At 41.0% G+C, this 17736-nt stretch overlaps 2 protein-coding genes across 5 annotated transcripts in view; both read right to left on the bottom strand.

The window, feature by feature from the left end:
- Nucleotides 1–4869: 4869 nt before the first annotated feature.
- On the bottom strand, nt 4870–9908 carry aldh8a1 (aldehyde dehydrogenase 8 family, member A1). Its single transcript, XM_061753210.1, has 7 exons — nt 9752–9908; nt 8365–8512; nt 7392–7547; nt 7072–7221; nt 6740–6996; nt 6346–6507; nt 4870–5671 (listed from the first exon to the last, which is right to left on the bottom strand). Exons 1-7 carry the CDS (start codon nt 9896–9898, stop codon nt 5219–5221), a joined length of 1473 nt encoding a protein of 490 aa, XP_061609194.1. The 5' UTR covers nt 9899–9908; the 3' UTR covers nt 4870–5218.
- A 2783-nt stretch (nt 9909–12691) lies between these two features.
- Nucleotides 12692–17736, bottom strand: part of hbs1l (HBS1-like translational GTPase) — a 33233-nt gene continuing 28188 nt past the window's right edge. For all 4 annotated transcript variants that reach the window (XM_061753201.1, XM_061753202.1, XM_061753203.1 and 1 more), the window contains 10 exons: nt 17365–17511; nt 16956–17030; nt 16745–16862; nt 15989–16057; nt 15702–15806; nt 15464–15554; nt 15279–15387; nt 13895–13995; nt 13629–13773; nt 12692–13221 (listed from right to left, as the gene is read on the bottom strand). In XM_061753201.1, coding sequence (XP_061609185.1) covers nt 13210–13221; nt 13629–13773; nt 13895–13995; nt 15279–15387; nt 15464–15554; nt 15702–15806; nt 15989–16057; nt 16745–16862; nt 16956–17030; nt 17365–17511 — 972 coding nt within the window. In that variant the 3' untranslated portion in view covers nt 12692–13209. The remainder of the gene's footprint in view (nt 13222–13628; nt 13774–13894; nt 13996–15278; nt 15388–15463; nt 15555–15701; nt 15807–15988; nt 16058–16744; nt 16863–16955; nt 17031–17364; nt 17512–17736) is intronic.

Here is a 17736-nt window from a genome sequence, read left to right as displayed (position 1 = left end):
CGTCATTTCCCCCCGGTCGATGTGACATTATTTGCTAGGGATGTCACTGACTTCTTCACGTGCAGTCAGCCATGTTGTTTGCTCTCGAGTGGGCGTGGTCTCAGAAGCGGTGTGTCTCAAAGCTGCCAATAGGATGTTGAAACTTCCATCAATGGACAGGAAACACGTATTCTTATGATGATGATGAAGGACAATTGAATAATGTGAGGATTGTTACCTCCACTAAGGAGGTTAAGTTTTTGTCACTGTTTATCAGGAAGTGAGCAGGATTTTATCACTGATGGGTATTATTATTTGTTGGGAGGTGGATATTTTTGAGTTAATAAGTTATCATTATTATTATTATTTTACTTTTATGAGAATTAAGTTGTGTTTTGGATGAAAAATTTTACCTTTTCATTGAAAACAACTCAAATTCTTGTGGAAAAATAGTTAATTTTTATGAGAATGAAGTAGTAATTTGCAAAAAAGCAGTACATTTTGGGGGAGAAGTCAAATTGGGGGCTTGCAATTTTACTAAAATAAAGTTAATGATATTTTGGGGGAGAACTACATTGTAATACATTGGAGTTGTAACCTGTGTAAATATATAATATGTTTCTTGTGAATTTCAGGGAGAAAGGGGGGGGAACAAATTCTGGGGGTGGGATTATGCATTATTTGTGTTTTATGTATGCTATTACAGTCCCCTCCAAAAGCACTGGAACAGCAAGGTCAATTCCTTTGTTTTTGTTGTATACTGAAGATATTTTGATTGAAGATCAAGATGAATATGGGACAAAAGTTCAGAATTCCAGCTTTTATTTCATGATATTTACATCTAAATGTGTTAAACGACTCAGGGCAGAGCACCTTTTGTTTGTTTTCAAGTGAGCAAAAGTATTGGAACAGACATTATGAAATTAACTTCATAACATTTAATATTTGGTGGCATAATCCTTACTTGCAATAACTGTATCAAGCCTGCGACCAATTGACTTCAGCAGACTGTTGCATTCTTCAATTGAAATGCTTCCCAGGCCTTTACTGCAGCCTCTTTTCAGTTCTTGTTTGTTTCTGGGGGTTTCTCCCTTCAGTCTCCCCTTCAGGAGGTAAAATGCATGCTCTATTGACTTCAGGTCCAGTGATTGACTTGGCCAGTCTAAGACCTTCCATTTTTTCTCCCTGATGAAGTCCTTTGTTGTGTTGGCAGTGTGTTTTGGGTCATTGTCTTGTTGCATGATGAAGCATCTCTTCTCTTTTTGGAGAAGAGAGATCTATTTGGGGGCAAAGTCAAATGTTATAGGGAAAAAAAGCCAAATTTGCGGCAAGAAGAGGTTTTGTTTTGTATTTCTTTAGGGAAAAAATGTTTTTGGGGTGTTGTAGGGAGTCAAATTTGGCGGTGTGGACTGAAAATAGATTGAGGCTATACGTGAATATATGTCATACGAAGTCACCGAACAGGAATGACAAAAGAAAAAGAAACATCATCAGTGAGATCAGCTTGTTGTCGTCTTTCGTTTCAATGTGCACTCTTGGACTGTACGCGGCCACGGCAATCGTTCAGAGGCCAAACTCAACCATCTGGTCCCACCAACAAAACCAGTAGGTTGCTGACCAGTCAGCAACGATTGCCACCTTACTCCCCCTGCCATGCTACACACAGCTTCCTCTGCCTAAACACACTCCCACCCACACACTAGCAAACCCTGGTGTCACATTACAATTTTAACAAAACGCTTTGCATTATGACACCACGGTTCTTTTGTTTTTTCCCCAAATATGATTTTTACCAATTAGTGAGCCACTAGAAACAGCTATTAAACTATGTTTTGGGGTTGGGAAAACAGCATTTCTCAAAGTGTGCTTGGTGGACTGCTGGTGGTCCTTGACAAAATGCACAAAAATGCTCCATTTTGCCACAAAATCCTTTTTTTTTTTTTTTTTTTTTTTTTTAAACCACAAAAATTTTACATTTCGAAGAAAAACGCTATGCCTCTAAGATTCTCCTTTTTTCCACCCCAAATTGCCACAAAATGCAACATTTTGCCACAAAGAATGCCATATTTGTCTCCAAATTGCAATATTCTACCACAAACGATCCATACTCTATATTTGCCCCACAGTTGAGAGGGATGGGTGAGCAGTAGCTATTTTGATGAAATCTAATACTGCATGTTGTTCAAACACGTGGAAAACCAACAGGTTTATTGCTCTAAACCCAGGAAAGTGTTAAAGGAGAATTGCGAGTGAGAGAGTGGCAACAATACTGCACCGGAGTGGGGAAAAAAAAGTCACGTTATGTTTTTTTGTGTGTATTTCCTTCAATGTTCAGACTCGCGGCCACAGGGAAAAGCAGGTAATTCAAGGGTACTTCTCTTGGGCCTTGCTTTCTTTGCCACTGAGATAAAACACACGTTGGCAGACCACCTCAGGAAACGCTTGCTTTATATTTGAAAATGTCCTTCAATCCATTTTCTATTGGACTTGTTCTTATTAGGGTTGCGCAAGTGAGCTTAAGCCTATCCCTGCTGACATTCGGCAGGAGGTGAGGTACATCCAGGACTTGGCCTTCAAGTCCGCTAGCTCAATGCTAACACATAATGGGAAATGTCATGGACAGGCTAACAAATAGCATTCATGTGGCGGTGTTGTAACACTTTCAGCAACTGATATTTCGACACAAACGGTGGCGCAACACATGTAGAGAGATAATATAACAACACTCACAGGCAGATATTGTTTAACCTCTACGACTGCGGCATATTACGTCACTAAGAGTAGTGGTGACTCTTATTTGTTTGTGTCTGCATCACCGTATTATACTGCCCCCCAGTGGTCAAGACTGGCACCCCAAAAGCAGCGCCACAATGAATTGAAACATTCACTCATGATGCACGAAGTGTTACAATCATTATATTCTATTTGATTAAGATATTACAAGTAAGATTTTTTTTTTTTATAGAGTCAAATATTATAGTGCTATTTTCCTTAAGAAGAAACATTACAAATTTTGTTGTCAGTTATTTTGGGGAGGCTGGAACGGTTAAATGTCATTTCAATTCATTTCAACAGGAAAAGCTGATTTGAGACACGAGTGTTTTGAGTTACAAGCGGGATCCTGGAACAAATTAAACTCGCATCGCAAGGCACGACTAAAAAAATGCAACGTTTTTAGTAGCAACAATCTTAACTGAAGTGAAGCACAATTACTTGTGGCACGCGTTGTCCCGATGAAATTTTCTTGCACCAGAGTCTGAGTCACTTGATTTTAAGTGAAAGAACATAAAAAGAGAGCGCATCCAAATTGTCTGAATCATCTTTTTTTTTTTTTACACTAATACTGCTAATTTCTTGTACTGCTGCAGTTTGAACAACACGGCTGACATAATTTCCCATACAGACAAACTCAAGCGTGGAACAAGAACGGGCACAATTTTGCCTTTATTCACCTCTCTTACGTCAGCTCCAGACACCGAGAGAAGGAACTGGACTTCAAGCGAGGACGCAAAGCAGAAGGAGAACACTGCGACATGGGAAAAGGTCCAAAGTCTGTTGCTGACTGCTTGCTCGCTTGTGAACATCATAAATTCATAACAAGTCGACTGGCCTGTTTTTGCTCACGCCAGCTCTCATTAATCTGCGATTGACATCACGTCTGATGACAACATGACCCACTATGACATAACTTGTCAATCAGATATGTTTCAATAGGCACACTTAATACACTAACCGCCCACTATAATAAGTAAAACTGCAAAAAGTCAGGGTAATAATGCCACCCAGTGGTGTACAAGCGTGCTGCACTCATGTTTACATTGATATAAACATTGTTATAACAGTGCTATAACAATGTTATTGTTTGCAAAGCACTTGTTAGTGTACCAAATTTTGTGTGGTGTACTCATCAGGCTTTTTAGAAATATTTGACTTAAAAAAGGAACAACTTTTTCTCTCATGAGATTTGCAATTTTTGAAGCTTATTATAAGTGGATACATTTTTATGCAAAGTAAAAAAGATATATATTTTTTTTTTAATCAGGAATAAGTACACATTTCTTCATAGGAGAATGGTTTTTAAAAACAATCTGAATAAAATGGCTTTATTTTTGATAAACTTTACAGGTTTGTTTTGCAGAGTATATATTTTTTCATCATTGTCATTTTTTTCCTTTCTCCTTTTCCATCCATCCATCCATTTTCTGAGCCGCTTCTCCTCACTAGGGTCGCGGGCGTGCTTGGAGCCTATCCCAGCTGTCATCGGGCAGGAGGCGGGGTACACCCTGAACTGGTTGCCAGCCAATCGCAGGGCACATAGAAACTAACAACCATTCGCACTCACAGTCATGCCTACGGGCAATTTAGAGTCTCCAATTAATGCATGTTTTTGGGATGTGGGAGGAAACCGGAGTGCCCGGAGAAAACCCACGCAGGCACGGGGAGAACATGCAAACTCCACACAGGCGGGGACGGGGATTGAACCCCGCACCTCAGAACTGTGAGGCTGACGCTCTAACCAGTCGGCCACCGTGCCGCCCCTTTCTCCTTTTCCCAATTTTTTAAATGACTTTATTCTCATTAAATTACATTTTTCCTCATATTAAAATTTCATTGATTAAAAAATTTATTTTTTTCTGATATATTGTGACTTTTCTAATACAACTACAAAGGGTTAGGACTTTGTTCACATAAGCTACTGTATATTTTGTGGTGATTTTTGTAATTTATACTTTTTTCTCTCATGACTTTATTCCCAATAAATTAATAATAAGTTAATGATTTAATTGGTACAATTTATATTAATATATATATATATATATATATATATATATAAAATCCTCATTACAATACTTACAATATTGTATTCTTGCAAAAATAAATTCCTTAAACTTTATTGTTGAAAAATTTTATTGTTGAAAAATAAACAAATAAAAAACATGGCAAAATTACTACATATATGCAATAATATGAGTTTTTGATGAAATATTTATCATGGCCTCAATCTTGTAAAATAATTTCTTTTTTTTTGGAAAAATGACTATGGTCGTAAATCACTTTTTTCCCTTCATAATAAATTATAAATGTCGGAAAATTCTACCTCGAAAAAAAAAAGGATCTCCAAGATTAGTATCAGCAGAAACCCATTAAACAATGGATCTTCAGATATCATGACTAATGAGAGGGGGTGAAAATAAAGAAAAGTGAGGATTCCACACCTGAGCTCCTTCTAAAAGTGGTTTCAGTGTTTGATGGTGATGGTCTTGACCTCTGTGAAGAAGTGGTAGGAATCCTTCCCCCCTTCCCTGCCGATGCCAGACATCTTCATGCCTCCGAAGGGCAGCTTGAGATCCCTCACCAGCCAGCAGTTGGTCCACACCAAGCCCGCCTGAAGCCTTGCGGCCACACGGTGCACCTTGGCCACGTCGCGGGACCACACGGTGGCTGCCAGTCCATAGCACACCCCGTTGGCCTCAGCCACCGCCTCGTCCTCGCTGTCGAAGGGGCTGACGCAGGTGACTGGCCCGAAGATCTCCTCCTGCATGACGCGGGAGCCCTGTGGGACGCCTGAGATGACGGTAGCACCCATGAAGTAGCCATTGGCATTGCGCTCCGGAAGGTCAAGCGGATCCACTCCTTCACCGCAGTGCACTGTGGCACCTTCGGATTTGGCGAGGGCGACAAAGCCACGCACCTGGACAAAGAACCAAGGTGGCTAAGAGGCTAGGTGGCTATGTAGTTGAGATGCTAGGGGGATAAGTTGCTACAATTCCAGGTGGCTAATATACTCAGGAGATAAGTGGCTAAGATGCTAGGTTGCTAAGTTTCTGGGATGCCAAGTGACAAGGTTGCTAAGATGCTAGGTGGCTAAGGGCAGAACATTTTTCTCTCAAAATTTGCATGTTTCTGGTAATAGAATGGCTTCATTCTTATAAAACATGATTTTTTTTAAATGTAATTTTACAACTCTCACCTAATAATTATTATTTTTTTCTAGTAATAGAATGGATTTACAAAATACATTTTCCAATCCAAATATTATGACTGAATTCTTGTATTAATACGGGTTTTATGTCTTTATAAAATGACTTGATACTATTGTAAAAGTTTTTGTTAGCATAATATGACTGATTAAAATTGTGATTTTGTTGTGATAATGAGGCTTCTCATAATGACTTTATACTCTTAAAACTGCGAGTGTTTTTTTGATAATATGACTTAATTCTCATAATATATTTATTACTTTTTAATTTTATAATATTGTTTGCTTACAAAATTAAAACTTTATTCTGAAAGTTTTTGGTTTTTTTGCCTTTTCCAATTCAGTGTTCAAGTTGTTGTTTAAAATACACATATTTGCCTATCAACCTTTTCTAAGTGCTCCTTGCTGATGAGCGCGCCATTGCTGTTGCCGGCGTCCGAAGGCACGCCGGTCTTCCACTTCCTGGCCGCGGCCACAAACTTCTCCAAGAACATTGAGTAAACACTTCGCTCCACATAAATCCGACTGGTGCACAAGCAGATTTCTCCCTGGAATGACAAATTTGAGTCATTAATAAACAAAATGTTAAACTTCCTCCAAGGCCAAACAATCAAGCAATGATAAAGACAAAAAAAAGCACGGCTGGATTTTTACTTGTTCCGTGCTGCACCACTCACACTGCTCTACCCATCTACAATTGAGTTTTATCGCTCTCATGTGGAGACTCCTGTTAACTACACTCATATTAAATACATTTCCCAGTGCCAAAATTGCACTCACCTGATTGAAGAAGCTGGAGCGCACGGTGGTCTCGATGCATCGGTCCAGGTCCGCGTCAGCGAAAATAACAGCAGGGTTCTTGCCTCCGAGCTCCAATGACATTTTTTTACAGTAGGGGGCGCTGCGCTCAGTGATAAGCCGGGCTGTCGCCGTGGACCCCGTGAAGGAGATCAGGGGGACGTCGGGGTGACCGACGAGGACGTCTCCTGCCCGGGGGCCCGTCCCGAATACGACGTTGACCACACCTGGAGGAACACCTGTAGGACTGCGAGTAATTTTACGTGTTGTTTACGACAGGCTATTGAGGGTCTTTAATCGAGACGTGGTCCTACCAGCCTGCTGCATCAGCTTGCACATCATCCAGGCGGTCACTGAGGTCATCTCGCTGGGTTTGGCGACCACCGTGTTCCCCACAGCGATGGCAGGTGCGATCTTCCACGTCAGCAGGTACAGAGGAAGATTCCAGGGGCTGATCAGACCAGCTACATAACAATTAAGAGGAACCAGATTGGAACACTAACTCCAAACACAGTGATTTCTTAACAGGTTATTAAGTTATGTAACCCTGCTCGTAACTGTTTACTCATACAGTGGTGCCTTGCGGTACAAGTTTAATTTGTTCCGTGACCATGCTAGTAAATCAAAACCCTACCCACTCCCACGGGGCAGCGCACGGTGTAGTTGAGGCAGCCCATGTGGTCCATCTGGCTGCAGTCATTGGTGTGGTGGAGCACCGACGAGGCAAAGAAGCGGAAGTTGTACACCGATCGGGGAATGTCTACAGTCCGCGCAAACGTCAATGTTTTACCTGCGAATGTTGCACAACAGCAGTCAACAGCAGTGGACAAAATGTAGAGCACATGCAAAAAAATAAAAATTACACTAATTTCACTCAACATTAGGCCACAATATAATGAGAGATTCAGTACAAAAGCTGAGTATTATTGTTACAATCAACCAAGGTGTAGCACAAGGCTCCTTACTTGGACCCTTCTTCTTCTGTCATCCACTAAAAGTACCTACTGTACATAAATCAAAATTGTTTTGTTTTTTTTCTTTTTTCTTCACCCTGAAATGGTCACCCGTCAATCAAAGGGCACATAGTAAGGCAACCCCTCACACACATACCATCACTCATTGGGAATTGAACCCATGTTGCCCTCCCCGAAGTCCATTGAGAAAACCACTACACAGCCAGTGACACAATTTCCATTATTTTCAATGGGAATTATTGTGAGGGATAAGAGATTGGCTTGAGCACCACCCAATGGCTAAATTTCAACAAAGTCAACATCCTCTAACTCAGTGATTGCCAACCAGTGCGCCATGAGTGATCATTAATAAGCTGTGGGAAATTATCCAATATTATTTAATTGGTCCAAAAATTATTTATTTACTACAAACAATTTGTCCAACTATCTATGCCAGGGATGTATAGTGACAGGCAGAACAATTATATGCTGTTCCATTGGATAGCACAACGTACATAATTAAGACTTTTGTCCACTTTTTGTGACATTTTTGTTTGGGGGTGCACTGTGACATTTTTTTTTTTTTTGAAATCACATTTTGGGAAATACCGCTTGCAGTGTTGACACAAATGAGCACATGGGCACCACACTCACCTTGGTCTTTGGACTCGGCCTGGGCAAACTCCTCCAAGTGGGCCTCGATCAGGTCGGCCAGCTTGGTGAGGATCTGAGACCTCTGCTCTGGACTGTGAGCGGCCCAGCCTGGAAAGGCCTCCTTGGCCGCAGCCACCGCAGCCTCCACCTGTGTATGCAACACGTTTGTTACAAGTGCCACTGTGCTACTTTCTGGCCCATACACTCATTGACCGTTTCATAGGAATAATAAGGCTCAGTTGTGGTATTAACTCATTCGCTACTAGCCGTTTTCAAAGCAGTTCCCCATCAGGCCAGCCGTTTTTGAACATTTGTGTTCAAAAATGTCACAGAATATTGTGTTCTGTGACATTATAAGCACCAAACCTACCAAAAGAGGAGACTCACTGCTTTCACCAGAAAAAAAGTTTGTTTCTAGCTTATAACATGGGTTGTTTCATCAAAAACACCAGTTTCTGACTAAAAGCGGAGAAACAGCTTTTGTGACAATTCAAACTACAAAACAACAAACACAAGACTGAGGAAGGGCATTTGATGGTAAAATTTATTATACAGATATACAACTAAAAAAGATGCTGTGAGCAACCTTGACTCACCGCATGGTTCAAGTTGAACGTGAGTGGCTTTATTACAGGGCATTCGCCATTCACTCCATGAACAGCGTAATCTTTTCTCACGATCACGACACACACTTTCTACTACCTACCGCGACATACTGTTCATACCATGCGTATAGATACTCTTTGTGAGAGTGTGAGGTACCTAAACTTGTCCGACTTCCAACATGTTGGCATTTCTCTCCCTCATAATTGTTGTGACAAGCCTAAAATTCACTGCCTAATCTTTATCTTCTACTCAAAAAATGTGCTAATCTCAAACTCAATGTGATACAGCGCCGCTTCAACGAACCTAAAATGCATGTTTTTGGAACCTGGGAGGACACTGGAGTGCCTGGAGAAAACTCACAAGCGTGGGGAGAACAGAAACTTCAAAATCTTGTTTAGAGCCATTCGACTGGAGTTTCCACTGAAACCGTGCAGGGGAATCTAATAAAGGTCAGTGAGTCTAGTATCATGAAGATTTTGAGCCTTAAATGTTAAGCAAAGGGTCTTTAAAATTCAGTCTTGCGTGTGTAGGCGTTTAATGATTTACTCACCTGTTGACTCAGCAAAGAGCAAAGGTTCTTGTCATTTTTGTGTCATTACCACATGACAATTTAACGACATTAGAAGCGCTTTTTAGAAGCTTTTTTTTTTCAATAGAAAAAAAAAGGCTCAACTCAGGATCAACCCTCTGCAAGACTCAACTCAAATGCAACAATTTCAATAGAAAAGTAGAAACTCATGCACAATGCATTATGGTTAATGAAAATTGATTAACATCCTACCTCTTCCTCGCCGCTGTCTGGCACTTTGCAGTACACTTCCCCCGTGGACGGCTCGTAGGAGTCGATGTGACTTGGACACGGGACAAACCTTCCTCCAATGAAGTTCTCCAGGACCAAAAGGGTGCGAGTTTCCATGCTGCTTTGCATTCCTGCCGATTAGAAAAGTACAAAAAGAGACTAAAAATAGAAAATGGAAGCAGTCAGCATCTAAAAGAATCTCAGTGTGACAACACAGCACTGCCCACTTCACAACTTCTGCTGTCACTCATGACAGGAAACCAGATGTGCGCAGGAAGTGTGTGTGCTTGGTGTTTTTTCATACCTTTGGTACCAAAATAAAGAATTTGTATGACGCAGTGTATTGCCGCACCACTGCAATAAACAACCAATTAATACGTGTCAAGTTTAAAAAATAATCACTATGACAAAAGACAGACATAAGTCAAAACAGACATTTTAATAAGCATCGGAATGATGGGTAACACTACTATTAACTTTAATGTGAATAAAAGAAATTTGAATGAAAAACCAGGAAGTTGGGGGCAAAAAATTAATTTGAAAGTGAAAATCAGTAACTTGGAATTAAATTGAAGAACAGAAAAATAAACATTAAAAACCATGTTTAAAAAATATATATATTTTGTCTGTATATTACTTTTCAATAAAAAGAAGAGATATCTAGAATCTAGAAATTGTTTTCTACAATTTTCAAAGCCAAAACTTAATCAAATGTGATTATTAGGTTTCTAAAGGCGGACATTTGCAACTCATGCTGTGCAGCCAGTGACTTACACTGGCAAAATTCTCGACTTAATTACAATGCAATTAAAGTTTAAAAAAAAAGTTGAATAAAATACATCAAACTCAAGAACACGTAAAAGTAGTCAAGATGTCTGTCCCATCATGTACATGAACAAATCCCACTCTCCATCCACTCATAGACCGACACGGAGACATTATTCCTGATGCTACACCGATCCATTGAGGCTCATCCTCATAGGGTTTTTTGGGCTGTGCTTTGTCTGGTCCCTAATCTAGGCCTTGCTTGCCCTGGGTGACTCTGACGATAAGGTAACAGCTCAGGGAGGAGTCAATCCAACTGCAAAATGTTTTTTTTTCCTCTCTCAAGGGAAACCTGCCTTGACTAATCTCACCACACACACATGCAAAATAAACTGATCGGATCACCTCAGCCCATATTTGATTTCCCCACAAATGGGGCCCAAAGCTACAAGTGTCAGAGATCACAATATTTGCTCATAAGTTATCATAAAACAACAAAGTAGTATCAACATTAACATTAAAATCACTCTGGCGTGACATGAAAGACATTGTGAACCCATTCGATTAAGGCTATTACACATGCTGTCTCATTATCAGTGCACGTAGTAAATTTTACTCACTATTTACTCACTTAGTCCTGTGTTAACGTTTCCAACAAATTAACTTAACATTCTTAACTAAAAAAAGTTATTAATGTCTAACATTTGACCTTACTGCCATTGAAATCTATCAAAAAATAAGGAGTATCTATTGAACAAGAGGACCAACCAATATTTTATATATATATCTATATATATATATATAGATATATATACAGACCCTTTGCTGTGACACATATATATAACTCAGGTGCTGTCCATTTCTTCTGATCATCCTTAAAATGGTTCTACACCTTCATTGAAGTCCAGCTGTGTTTTATTATACTGATTGGACTTGATTAGGAAAGCCACACCCGTCTATATAAGACGTTACAGCTCACAGTGCATGTCAGAGCAAATGAGAATCATGAGGTCAAAGGAACTGCCTGAAGAGCTCAGTGAAGAACTGTGGCACGGCACAGATCTGGCAAAGATGACAAAAAAAAATAAAAAATCTGCTGCTCTTAAGGTTCCTTAGAGCACAGTGGCCTCCATCATCCTGAAATGGAAGACATTTGGGACAATCAGAACCCTTCCGAGAGCTGGCCGTCCGGCCAAACTGAGCAACTGGGGGAGAAGAGTCTTGGTGAGAGAGGTAAAGAAGAACCCAAAGATCACTGTGGCGGAGCTGCAGCAATGCAGTCGGGAGATGGGAGAAAGTTCTATGAAGTCAACCATCACTGAGAAATAAGATTCTCTGGTCTGATGAGACCAAGATAGAAATTGTTGGTCTTAATTGTAAGTGGCATGTGTGGAGAAAGCCAGGCACTGCTCATCACCTGTCCAATACAGTCCCAACAGTGAAGCATGGTGGTGGCAGCATCATGCTGTGGGAGTGTTTTTAAGCTGCAGGGACAGGGAAACTGGTTGCAATCGAAGAAAAGATGAATACGCCCAAGTACAGGGATATCCTGGACGAAAACCTTCTCCAGAGTGCTCAGAACCTCAGACTGGGCCAAAGGTTCACCTTAAAAAAAGACATGACCCTAAATACCTAAATGACACATAAAATACCAAAGAAGTGGCTTCAGAACAACTCCGTGACTGTTTTTGAATGGCCCAGCCAGACCCCTGACTTTAACCCTATTGAGCATCTCTGGAAAGACCTGAAAATGGCTGCCCACCAACGTTCACCATCCAACCTGAGAGAATCTGCAAGGAGGAATGGCAGATGATCCCCAAATCCAGGTGTGAAAAACTTGTTGCATCATTCCCAAAAAGATGGGAATGGCTGTATTAGTTAAAAAGGGGCCGTTGACTAAATACTGAGCAAAGGGTCTGAATACTTACGGCTGTGTGATATTTCAGTTTTTCTTTTCCTGTCAATATGGGGTTTTGAGTTGTTAGCAGCCACACACTAACAATTAGCACAATTTTTAAAGCTCTTATGCCTTTTATTGGCTTTCAGTCCATGTGAGCAGCTGAAAACAGATGTAAAAAATGTAAGGTTTTGTTGGCTGTTTGAAATGTGGTGCAAAGCTTCCCCCCATCAGAAGAAAAAAAAAACAAGTAAAACCGATTTGGTGAGCATTTTTGTTTTATCTTCATCTCATCGTTCTTTAAAAGTCTGTGGATCCGCATTACTCCAGATGCAACACAACGCGTGTTATACAACACGAACAAACATTTCCTTCCATAATCAGCTTGTGTCAAGCCTGCCGACTCAAATTCAAAAGTTTGTCATTTCAGTCCCAAAACAATATAAATAAGCCACAGTGTTGATTTGTTCTGCTGGGACTCCACCAGCACAGCTGCACAACCTGCACTGGTTAAATTTGTTACAATTCAGTATTTTAACAAACCACCAATCAGAGGAGAATACAGTGTCATTAACCACTGCATGTCTGACTAAAGCATGGACAACAAGTCTTTTAGGTGGAAGCTGGTCATTGCTGTGCGCCGCGAACTTGTTCAGGCCTGCAACCGTGTGATTTGTTAATGAGTTGATCAGGCCGGTTGGGGGAGGACGCAGGGATGGAGGGAGAGATGCCACGCTCACGTGTGGTCTCCAAGGATGGCGCGGATTGGAAGCGGCCTTCATTCTTTGATCTAGAGTAAAGAAATGTTATCAATGAGTGGAATGTAAGGGGACCCTCAGAAGTTGGACATGATACATTTCAGGAGGGTGTTTGAAGTTTGATTTGTTTGTATTTGGAATTTCTCATAATTTATAATTGAGACAAAATTAATCAATTAGCCATAATAAATAATGTATTTGAGTGGCATTTTAATTAAGGATGCGGCAAAACTTTGCCCACCGAAAATGGACCAAGAGTGCATTTTCGTTTTTCAGACTTTTGTCACCGAAACAAAACAGCCGGAACAGGCTGTTTTGATGACACAAGCAAATTTTCACATAAATTTTCATTTCGGTGCATCACTATAATTTTAATAAATTTTATGACTAATTTATGCGGAACTATGCAGAACTTAATTTTTCCGCCCACTGTACATACTTCTGTGACAACGCCTGCAGCGATGGTGGAGCCCACATAGCGCAGCATGAAGCGACCCAGCTCCTTGAAGTCTTTGTACAGTTCCAACGCGACGGGCCTCTGCGTCTGAATCTCGACGATGGCGTTCATGCCTTTGCCCAGACACCTTGACAACAAGATGCACTCAAATTAACCACGACCGACACTCCTGATTCTTCTTAGCCAGCCTACAGTTATTTTGCTCTTTTATAATGCAGTAAAATTCAGCATATACTATCAACACTCACTTTGGTTTCTTCTTGAGGACCTCGCCGGTGCTCTTGTGCAAAAGACTTAGAAGTTTAGTAATGGTGGCTGGCTCGCTCACCGTACCGTAATGCAACAATACCTGCAAGCACACAATTTTAAAAAAAACCACAGTAAATCCTGTTCTGGTTTGGGTTTGAAGTGTGGGGGTGTGTAGGCAGAACATCTATAACTGTGTCAGCTATGTAAATCAGGGGTTCTCAAACTTTTTGTACACCTAAAAGGGGGGGAAATTCTACCGAGGAACCCCTCATAATCCTAACAGCAGTAAAAATATCTCCTGTGTGTGCAGTCATAGCCATCAATTCAATTTTACTAATAATTGGCAGGGGAATTTCCTTGTTATTTTCGGTGTTGGTCAAGAATTTTCATTTCGGTGCATTACCAGTGATAACATAATTAAATAGAATGTAAAGAATTAAGTGGTTTGTGCATCATGATGAATTCATGGACTTGGCCACCCGGGGGCAGGATAATATAGTCATGAAGACACAAACGAAGATTTACACAACTACTTTAATTACCTAATAAATTGCAGTGCCTGGGAGTATGATTTTGTCTGTCTACATGTTCAGATAGCTTTCGCTTAATGAGTTATAACACCGCGACTCTCAATGATAGTCAATAGCCGGTCAATGGTGTCTAGCATTGTGTGTTAGCATTAAGCTAGCAAAAGGCAAAGTTGTGTGATTGTCTTAAATACACAAAGTGTAATTCTCATTGATTTATGTTTAGTTTGACAGTAAACTTCAACTAGGAGAGGCAATCAACAGCTTCAAGACTTTTTTTAAGAATTGTTCATTATCTGCCAAACTGCTGTTGTGAAGAGAGTTTGAGTTCACTGCCCATACAGTGCTCGTATCTTGAATTTTTGCTTGCAAGTCAAAGCAAAAAAAAAAAAACGGCTGAATGAGACAACTCAAAAAACAAGTCACTCATATCTCAAGGCACCACTGTATTATGACATTAAAATCACAGTTTAACGAGCGAAGTCCTATTTTCACAACTGAATTTATAGAATAAAAATATATTTTACTCTTCCCTTTATGTGGGAAAACCTGCCTTAATTCTCTTAAAAATAGGACAAAAAATGGGAAGAAAATAGTCTCGAAAAATGTACATTTCTTCTCCAAAAAGGACTATTTCACGAGTCATCCACCCTTTGTTGTTGTTGTAAAAAAAGACAATGCAGGCATGTCAGATTTGATCAATCATAGAGATTTGAAATTGGCTCAATGGTTTACTATGTTTCCCCATATGCACATATGTAGGTGCGCACACACTTTTTTTTCTAAATGATACGACAATTAATTGCAAATTATTTTCCTAGTTTGACAACCCCTGAATTGTAAGTAGTGTGCTTACTGGGAATCCTTTTGTGATGGGGACCTCAAAATTGAAGAGTAATAGTCGTGCTCTGAATCGGGTGCAAACTCTGATGGGCTCTTTGGGATTGCAGAACACACACCCCACACTGAAAGGAGGCAAAGAAAGACGACATGATTATTCTGTACGACTGCTAACTAATAATGAAAGTCAGGTCAGCTTACTTGATCTTGATGATGTCCATGCCAGTTACCGTCAGGCTGACATGGTCTCCGGCTGCCGCCCAGTCCAAAGGGGCATCGTGCAGAGTGATTCCTGTGGTGGAGAGCTGTTAGTCACACAGTGACCACAAGATGGCAGTGTGAATCCCCACACACCCAAGGTTGTTAAACTGTGGCCTATTACCTTTTATGAGAATAATGAACATTTTGAGTCTTTTTGCTATCGAAGTGGGAACAATACCTTTGACTAGACAAGTCTCATTGGGGGGCATGGCCAGCAGTTTCTCTCCGGTCTGAATATAACCAGCCTCAATCTTGCCTGTGATGCAGAAACCCGAGCCCTGGTCTGCATGGCGAACAGGAACAGTGACGTGAAACAACAAAAGGGATGGGTTGAGCCGGCGGACACAGAATCCCACATACATAAACACATACACATACACACACACACACACACACACACACACACACACACACACACACACACACACACACACACACACACACAGTATGAGACCGTGACTTTACCTTTAAAGACGTCAGACACGCACAGTCGAAAAGGTTTGTCCACAGAGCGTTGAGGAGGCCTGAAGGCATCTACGTAGAAAAGGGAGACAAATTAACAAATTTACACCATAAGAATCGATTCATTTTGTGATTACTGACCTATGGGTCCATACCATTCCATGATTATTCATTAATATTATAAATTTGTCGGAGTAGACTGCACGTTTTCTTCCGTGCCCCACAAAATATTTTCAGGATCGCTGTATTTCGATTGGAGTAAAAAACTCTGGGAGTTGGAAGGGGCGTGTCACGGTGCTGCCATTTCAAAGATGACAAGTTCTTGCCTTAACCCTTTTATAACAACGGGGATAACCGGTGACGCCGCAGCGCATGTGTATTTCAAATTACAGTAACTCCTCTCTACGTCGTGCAATTTTAATCATTCAAATTGCCCCTGAAAGCTGTGAAACTACTAAATATATCTATTATTATGGTGCTAAAAGGGTTAAAGTATTGAGATTTCCAGTTTGGATACTGTATCATTACAGTCCTACGAGCTTGTAGGAGTCATAAACTCATTGTGGAACTGGCTGAATAATGCACGTTCAGCATTTATTATAACCATGGGTTCTGCAACACAACAAAGAAAAACACGCCCAAAATGTTAACATGCTGACATTCAGTCCGGCAGGATTCCAGATTTGCATTTTAACTCGTCTAGATGAAAGTGAAAGAACATCACTGTCGCTGGGGGTCATTCCTGCTAGCATACATTACCAATCTGTTCCAGCAGGCTGAGACCAGAGTACCAAGTTGTGAGCTCGGAAACCAAACTTCTGGCGCTGAGGTTCTCTCCCGATAAGCCGCTGGTGGGGATGTAGAAAACATCCGACTCCTGAGGGTAAAAAAAACAACTCTCACACTCTATTTTTCTGAAATACTTACAAACTAAGTACACACTGCTGAGATAGACTGCAATTCAACAAACCTTGAAGCCTGCCTGCTTGAGGAAGTGGCCGAGTTTGGACGTGATTTCCTGGAAGCGTTCCTGTTGCCAATTAACCTGCAGATACACAACGTTTCACACAGTTAGCACTCAGGAGTGGTGTCAACAATGAACCACCAATTAAAACACGGGAACATGAATTAAAGTGTGTGTAAGAGAGCCTAAATTCAATGGTGTCAAAAGAGTTCGGACTGCATTCTGTCATGTGGCGATCAGTGGGAGGGACACGCAAGTAGGGACATGCAAGTGGCCGAACCAGCTGGTACAACAAAGACGAGAACTACGGCAAACAGAGGGGTGCGGCTTTATTCAGTGTTGTCTCGTGAAAACACATCTACTTATTGCAGTCACAGGTGAATGAAGAGTCATAGTTTCGTGTCGGCATTCTGACCTGGTCCATCTTGTTGACCGCCACTGCCAGCTGAGTGACACCGAGCGAGCGCACCAACAGGCCGTGCTCCCTGGTCTGGCCACCAGCCTCGAAGCCTGCCTCGAACTCCCCTCGGCTGGCATCTACCACTAGCACGGCCACATCCGCCTGAGGAGAACCACCACACACAAGCACATGTAACTATTTTGTCGTTTTGCTCAGACCTTGATCAAAACTACTGGTTCACTCCTGTAACGCCTGGAAATTTGAACTGTAGAGTATACTGGAAACATCTGTGGGCTGAGTAGCGAACCTTGGGAATATCACCAGTTTTCTACTGTAACACAAGGTAATTGTCACATTTATGTATAGGGTAGTGTAAAAAGAAAAAAA

The sequence above is a fragment of the Phyllopteryx taeniolatus genome, chromosome 18, assembly GCF_024500385.1.
Source record: "Phyllopteryx taeniolatus isolate TA_2022b chromosome 18, UOR_Ptae_1.2, whole genome shotgun sequence".
NCBI lineage: Eukaryota > Metazoa > Chordata > Actinopteri > Syngnathiformes > Syngnathidae > Phyllopteryx > Phyllopteryx taeniolatus.
The sequence above is the reverse complement of the archived record's forward strand: the minus strand, read 5'-3'. Positions and strand labels throughout refer to the sequence as shown.

Coding starts and splice junctions, on each gene's coding strand:
- aldh8a1 (XM_061753210.1), bottom strand. CDS start 9,898: ATGCAAAGCAGCATGGAAACTCGCACCCTTTTGGTCCTGGAGAACTTC. Junction 7,548..8,364: donor GGCCGAGTCCAAAGACCAAG/GTGAGTGTGGTG, acceptor CAACATTCGCAG/GTAAAACATTGACGTTTGCG. Junction 7,222..7,391: donor GCGCTGCCCCGTGGGAGTGG/GTAGGGTTTTGA, acceptor ATTGTTATGTAG/CTGGTCTGATCAGCCCCTGG.